Below are 8,079 nucleotides of genomic sequence, written 5' to 3' on the forward strand. Positions count from 1 at the left end.
GTTTTTTTAGAGATTTTATACTAACTGGGGAGGATTTTTCCAATTCTTAAAACAAGAATTGTCAAGTTGTTTTGGTACCTTGTATGAATTTCTAGCACTTTCTAGGGACTTTTATCACTTGATAAATACATACTTTTCCAGGCAGTTTATAGTGCTTTCTACAGATCTGCAGATCCAGCACTGTTTTCCCTCTAGTCTTTTCACCTTTCCTGTTCTTTCTTCTAATCTTTTTTATTTATTCTTTTTTTTTTTTCCAGAATGGTCCAATCATCAGCAGAGACACTGGCCGTTGTCTAGAAGTGGAAATGTCCAAGGATGCAAATTTTGGGCTCAGATTAGTTGTACAAAGGTGCTCGGGGCAGAAATGGATGATTAGAAACTGGATAAAACACGGCCGGCACTGACTGCTGGGGCAGAGCTGCCCCTCCTGCTCTTGTCCATTGCTCAGTGTGCCATACCTTGCAAAGGCATCTGTCTTAAAGTAAATTAGTTTGAACAGGTCTTGGCTCTCAAGAGTCCCCCATAGTTGGGCATTCAAAGGAAAGAAAGGACCAAACCAAAAGCAGACACATACATGCCCTGTTTGACTCTTCCTTGCTCCAGTAGATGATGTGGGAAGCTTAACAAGAGTTTTCTGTTGATTTGGAAATCTTGTGAAGATCAGAACACAACAGGAAAGTGGATTCCTTAAGCTCTCCTAGAGGAATTAAGAGACAGATCTTTCTATGATGAGTTCAAAGGAGAGATCCCAATACTGCCTCATAAAGAGAGTTCTCTGATGGGTAGCTTTTTAGCTTTAAGTTTTTGACTGGTGCACAACTCCTATGGTGAATAATCATGTGCCTTTTTTATTGTACTTCGTATAAAAGAGGACTGGAAATATCCCACCTTTTCAGCATGTCTGGTTCGTTGTACTAAACAAGAAGATCTGTAAATAACACTGGAAATATAATATAATATATGATACATTTCAAGGTTGATTGTTTAGGAGTCTCTATTTCTAGAAAGAGACTGTTCTGCAAATGTTTACAGGTGGTTCTCAACCTTCAAGCTGTTGAAAAGCAGCATTTTAGAGACCTCTTCTAGATAGACACAGGTAAATGTTGAATAAGTAAAATAGCCACATGCTCCGTTAGATTGCCACACTTTACATTTGTTGGCTCTAAAGGCATCACAATATAGCACTTGCATATTTAACTCTTTTGAGGCAGTAAATGTCCTGGTAGAGGGATGAATTTCAAGAGGCCTCGCTTGGCCCCTGAGCCCAGAGTAGGTGAGTGGGAGGTTTCCTTCCTGCAATGCTGTGCATGCAGGTGCACTGCTGTGCTGGTCCAGAAGCTGCCTGGAATCTGGATACTCCACTTCTAAAATAAATTGAGTGGCTTAGTTGCCACCTGTGGAATTCAAAACCTTCAATCTTCCATGTTGTCACCCATCCTGTCAAATAGGAGCAAATATTATTTGTGAGCACTGTCTGGACAAGTCTCCTGAGCAAACCAACAAAATCTTTTCAGTATTTGAAAAACAAACACAAACCTAGTGATAAGAAGGCAGATTAGAGGAAGAGGCAGGGAGCATATATAAGTCCTGTTACTCTGAAAAATAAATATTTTGCTGTAGTTGACCCCTTGGCAGCATCTTTGTGAACCTGAGAATAAAGTATCCAGTGTTCATGCAGGATCTGTGCACAGGCACAGCAGTGACAAGGTCTTACCCAAAAGGCTGTCAGAGTTGATGGCCACTGTCAACATCAGCAGGTTTTGGGAGTGTGTCCATGTCAGACATCTTTGCAGTACAGAAGATTCAGTCATAGGTGAAGGAGAGACACAAATGGTATCTCTTAATTTCACTGTTTAATATTTTATAGAACTTTAAAAAAAATAGTTTTGTTTTACCAAGCCAGGAAAAGAGGTATTTGCAGTCAGTGCAATACTGAGAGTCTTGGTGATCTGTTCCTCGAGTAGCTTTTGCCATTTCTATTTCAAGGCATGCTGAACAAAATCAAATGGAAACAAAGTTAATTTTTCAAGGGCATGATATGTAATAAAATATTTACTTTTAACATGCAAAACCCATCGGTTCTTGTCAACTCTTGGTCAGTATCTAGGAAGCATATCACTATATTTCCCCTAACTCTATTTTTGAAAAAGAGGGTGCAAGATGCCATACAAAGCCAGTAGTCCTGGATTTTATTTGTGGCTAATTGCTGATCTTTATTTATGTCATGTGGACCAGGTTGTGCATGAATATAAACACAAGAATAATTCTGGGTGAGATTCTAGACATAAAAATGCTTCAAATTCTCTGTTTATGGTTAGTTGAACACAAGCTTTGAACAGTGTAATAAGACCTGCAGGGAGAATAACATCTTTAATAAATCAAGGAATACAGTATAAAATCACGGACAGTATTCAAGCCTTCCTGCAGGTCTGAAACAGGTAGGAAGCTTCAGGCTAAATATAGATTGGGAAGAGCTGCCCTGCATGTAACCTCCTTATGTTAACCTGAGACAATTTAAAATTACAGTTACCATCTCTGGAGCAGCTATTGAAAGCTTTGTACAGGAGTGTGTTTGTAAGTGACTTTTCATTTTCTCTCCAGATACAATTTCCCCCTTTTAAATTGTATGAAAGCTTCATTCTCCTTTTGTTTGCTCTGACGGAGTTTTGCTCCTTGAGGGAGGTGAGAAGGCAAAAGAAGGGAAAGATGGTTTTACCAGGTGAGCTTTGGGGGCAGTAACAGGTCATTCACACCATTTTTAGTGTTTCCAGTGAGTAAGTGGTGACTATTTTATGTGAACATGGCTGGAAGTTGCAAGTAATTATATATCAGAGTGACTATAAACACTTACTCTTGGAGTATAAAGTTACAGTACTGAACAGAACCAAATATGCTTTATTTTCCCCCCCTTTTTTTTTTCTTGTCTTGAATTTCCACTCTACACTTGATCCTTGGGTAGCAATGGGTCAGCAAGCCCTTCAAATCCTGGGTAAATGAAAAAGGAAGGCTCAATATTCAGAGGAATACCAGGGTTTAAATTTACTATCACAAAAGGAGTGTTGCATGTGCAGTTTAGGAGCTTTGAAGCTGAGAGGACCAGCTACATCTGCATTTACTGGTAAAGATTTCAAACCTTCACTATGACACCACTATAATGAAAGAGAATTGGTTGTCTTGGAATTCTGTCACTGCACATTTTCAGTGCTCAGTGCAGAATATTTGACTGTGGCCTCACTGTCTGAGAGGGGTCAGACCTGGCAAGTCTGAGAGCTGAGGCCAAAGGCTTGCAAGAACCAGACTTGGAATATAAGAAGGAAAGCAGGTTTTTGTGATAAATGGCTCTGAGATTTACAGAATAATATAAAAGAATTCAATAACTCTTAAAGGTGGAGTCTGTATTTTCTGTGATTGTCATTTTTTTAAGATTTGCTGAAATAATTTCTTATATTTGCAAAACACATCAGTTGGATTATTTTTACTTTAGTCTTTATCTGTATGAACCACTGCCTTGGCTGTGGTATTAACATGGTGACTCTGCATGTGAGAGGGTCTTAAATATTCTCTCATCAAAGGAATAATAATAAAAAAAGCCTTGAGTATTATCTGTTTTAACCAAAGTCTATGGTTCTTTTGTCAGTATTTCACTCCTCAGTATTATATGAAATCCTGCTTAATGTTGTGCAGATTTTCAGTCTTGTTTCCCACAGTGTAGAAGTCTAGATATTGAAAAGTATTTAATGTAGTGTAGTGTGCCTTGTAGAGGAAATTCAGATTAAAGTCTTCATTTGCTATTTTGTTTGATTTGGGAGATTATGGAGCTCAGTTCTAGGACAGAAGACAGAACAGAAGATGAGAAAGAACATCAAGTCTAGCACATTGTTGTCAAAGGCAAAGCAGTAAAAATATACTTTTCTAAGTATGTCAGGGTCCCTAAAATTTAGTTTTGAGTCCTGTGGTACAAAAAAACCCCTTTCTCCTTTGAGAGCTGTAACTATTTTCCAAGCTGAATTTGGTTTTGCCTTGATTAAAGCTATTTGTTCCTCAGCCAAAACTCCTCTAGCCTTGCTGGCTCACTGGTTCCTGAGGCAGGATAAGCTCCAGTGGAAAGCAACGAGGAGAAAAAGAACTAAAGAAAGTGTTTCGGGAGGACCCAGTGGATTCCCTTGCAATTGTTTAAGATCTATATTGTGCTCAACCATGAGAACTCTTCAGGGCTCTTCTGCATCCAAGAAGCCAAACTCGGGTTCCATCGAAGTGAGCTAAGACCAAAATAGGGAAACAAACAACAGGTCTTCACACATATTTTAAAAGTGTTGAATTCCTTGTCTCATTCAAATGAATACTTTGGGGCTCGTTGTGGCTGAAGATGAGGCCTGCACAGTCCTTTGTTTATATTCCCTTTCATCAGCATCCTCCTTTTTAAAACCTGTGCTCTAGTAGATGAAAACCTCACTCCCCATGTGACAAGGGGTGTAATCTGTCTGACACGGGACAGCTGCAATTTTAAGTACTTAAGCCAGAGCTAATAAGATTTAATGAAATAGCACCAGTCCTAATCTGTTCTTTAGATCAATTACACAGCATGTAATTCCTTCAATATCCAGTGTTCATTTGAAATGGTTCATTAACAGACATGCAAAAGCACATTATGGCCTATTTTGGGATCCAGTGAGTTGGGTTATACAATGAACTTTAATAGAAGTTGTAGCTCATAGGGAGTTTGGCATATTATTATCCAGTTAGGACACAAATACCTTTGGCTTTTCATGAAAGGCTTGGGGAGGAAGAACAACTGTCAGAATTCACTTGACTGAAGATGTTTGGAACATTTCTGACTGCAGCTATTTTGCCTGTCTGCTTCTTAGTGCTGATTAAAGTCAAGGGTGGAGCTCATGGCACAGACCAAAGATGGTATTGCAATTTAGAAGTTCCAGCTAACAAGGTGGACAGAAACCAAGGAAGGATCAGGTCTTCACATGTCTCTAGATCCAGATGTCACAACAGTAAACTTAACATCATGTTCTCTTTGGAAGGAATCCCAATACAGCCTTTGTATTGCTTCAGCAGGAAGACCTGTTCAAGGGATCAGTCATAGAATTTGATATTCTTTTTCTCTGTGTGACTTGAGGTGAGAGCTCTAATTACTGACTACATGGAAAGTACATTAACTGGCATCATGGTCTACTGAAGTCTGTGCATGACATATTTGTAGCTTCCTGTGTGGTACCAGGATATTCTTGAAACACTAATGCCACTGAGTGTATTCTGCTAGACATGGAGTCTGCTCACCTGGTGAACTAAGGGAACTCAAGGAATAGATACTGAAATGATATAGTTAATAATGATCAGTGAATTTGACACAAAATGCACCAATATTTACATCTTCTCCAAAATGTAATTAATCAGTTCCAGATACTTTCTTAACAATCTCCTTGTCCCTATAAAGATGTGGGATGCTTGTGCTGTGTGAAGATTTCAGCTCTGTCTTCACAATCCCCCAGCCACCAATGACAGTAGAAGGAGAGACATACAGTGACCTCTTTAGTACATTATAATGGATTTCAGAATGGTTTTACAAAATACACTGACTTATATTATAAAAACATTAATGACATATAACTGAAGATACTGACTTGAGAGGTTGGCCAAGAATGCTTACAAATACCAAGTGAAACAATATATGGCAGCCTGTTTTGAAGGACATAATTTATGAACCAAGAGCATTTTTCAAAATCATGTAGAAACCCTCATTACTTTTCATAGTGTTACAGTTTCCTGTTGGCCATCCTGTGGTGCAGTTTTCAAACTCTTTGTAATGTTTAATTAAAAAAAAAAATAATGCAGCAACTAGAATGCAAGTTGTGACTGCGAATAATTTTTCATTATATGGCACATCATCAAATCAATTTGTATTCACACTCAAAAAGTTAATAAATTACTATGCATTTTACTGCTGACATGAGCTGCATGTTTTACCATTGTACATTTGGATACTTGCATTAAAATTCTAAGTTGTCACACAAAGGAAAACTGGGAGAGCATTTTAAAATTTAAATTGCACATAATCTGTTCTGAAAGGTAGTCAGCCCATAGTTGAGAAGAGCACAGCACACTTTGCAGCAGACTGTGAGCTGTTCTAAAGCAGATGAGCTCTGTGCATGCCAGAGAAGACACATCAGAAACTTGGCCCTGGGTATGCACATCCCAAACTGAACTGATGACAGTTCTCAGTACTGGCACACTTCTACCAGAGGCCTACATAGTCTGTCACCTCATCACTGGAAACAGGCAATAATTGATGGTTAGAAAAGTGAAATAGGACACAGGGAAAATGTAGAATGATCCTTTCATCTCCCCCTAATTTCTCAAGGTAAAGTCTTCCCAAGATAGAGGTTGTAGACACCAACCCAACCATTAGATTTAATAACAGTGGGCCTGTGTGTATCTAATCCACTTACACCTCTGGATGTCACAACATCCTGCTGTAATAAACCTCACAATTGCTGCGAGTCCCACTCTCTGCTTTTCATTCCATAAGGTGCCCTGTAGTTCTCTGGTGGTGAAAAACTGTGAATAACTGCTGCCAGCTCCTTTTTAACACCCTTCTTAGTTTGACCTCTGTCATCCTGTTTTAAAATATATTTCTGAACTGAGTGTCATGCTTTTTTTGTATCACTAGCAAACAACTTTGTAACCACACAAGCAGATGCTCTGTGTCATCTCTGGGATTGGGTGACGGCAGGGTGAGAACCGATCGGGTTCTGAACTTCTCAGTGGTATAAAACATACATGGCTGGTTTTAACATTGATTTTGGATCTCAGCCAGGCTCTTTCTCCTCTCTTGGTGTGTATGACAAAGATTGCAATTTGTGGTCATAGAGCACAGAGCATCTGAGCAGGGATCCCACACCTCTATTGATTGTGCAAGGGAGAGCTCCCTGTCCTGCTGCTCCTGCTGCTCCTGCTGGGAGAGGCTGTGGGGCCCCCCATGGGTTACAGTCAGAGGACCAGGGTGGGACATGTTGCCATATTCCTGACTCTGTTGCACCCCTCTGGTTCAGCTGAATTAGGTGGGTGAGACCTGAGTGCCCAAGCTTACTCCTCCCTGATGTCTCCAAGGTCAGTGCTGCCCTAATCGGGAGAGCAGCCACTGAGCAGCTCCCTGGTTTACCCAGAGGGGGTAGGGTTGGGTGTAGTCTTCAGGTGGGTAACCACACAACCAGCCTCAGAAGGAGTGGCCTGACAGCCTTGGCAGATTTATCTCCATCTCCAGGATCAGTCTTTTTTAGGGTGAGGCATTTCCTCCACGCTGAGGACTCTCTCTAGGGGGAACACTTCTCTGTAGACTCAACTTCCTTTTATGATCAAGCCAGCATTTCTTGGAAGGAGAAGCACCACCTTTAAAGGTACCACATGCTTGCTAGAATTAATATTTGCTGAATAATATCCAGCAAAATTAGGTTCATATAAATATTTTGGCAGCAATTCTACATCTGACAACGTTTGTACTGTGAAAGTTACCCTAAATCTCAGATTTTTCACTGTGAAAAATGTATTCTATGGATGTAGCCACCCTTCTTTTTTTGTTCAATATATCTTCATAAATCCCCCATGAATCATTAATATGTGCAATGAGTGGCAATGATAATGATTTTTCAGCCTACACTTGGTCATTTTTTGTTTTGTTTTGGCTGTCTGTTGTAATGTAGTTGAGTACTTATATTAGTTAGACTTGCCTTTGCATCTTGACTGATAATCTGGAATTTAAAACAAGAAAACAAGGGCAGGCATTTTCTTGTCTGTAATGTTGAGCTAAAAGGAAACAAACAAAAAACTTCTCTTTTTGCTACAATTTATGAAATATTCCTAACATGGGAATTAATCCGAGAGTTTATTTCAGTCCTTAAAACCAACTATAATCCTAAAACCAAAAAACAAAACTCAGACCTTTCCATGCTAATTTAGTGCCATGTTTTTCTGGACTGCATTCTTCTTGGCATAAACTCACTTCTATTGCTTAACCATATTCTCCAACTTTCCTTTTAGGCTCAATCCTCCTCTATCAACCTTTCTCCCTCA

General features: G+C 39.5%; 1 protein-coding gene across 2 annotated transcripts in view; it reads left to right on the plus strand.

Annotated features, from left to right (window-relative positions):
- The window catches only part of GALNT9 (polypeptide N-acetylgalactosaminyltransferase 9), a 141,056-nt gene extending 135,028 nt beyond the window's left edge, over positions 1 to 6,028 (plus strand). For both annotated transcript variants that reach the window (XM_071572319.1, XM_071572320.1), the window contains one exon: positions 258 to 6,028. In XM_071572319.1, coding sequence (XP_071428420.1) covers positions 258 to 404 — 147 coding nt within the window. In that variant the 3' untranslated portion in view covers positions 405 to 6,028. The remainder of the gene's footprint in view (positions 1 to 257) is intronic.
- The last annotated feature ends 2,051 nt before the right edge of the window (positions 6,029 to 8,079 follow it).

This window comes from Pithys albifrons, chromosome 17 (assembly GCF_047495875.1).
Source record: "Pithys albifrons albifrons isolate INPA30051 chromosome 17, PitAlb_v1, whole genome shotgun sequence".
Taxonomy (NCBI): domain Eukaryota; kingdom Metazoa; phylum Chordata; class Aves; order Passeriformes; family Thamnophilidae; genus Pithys; species Pithys albifrons.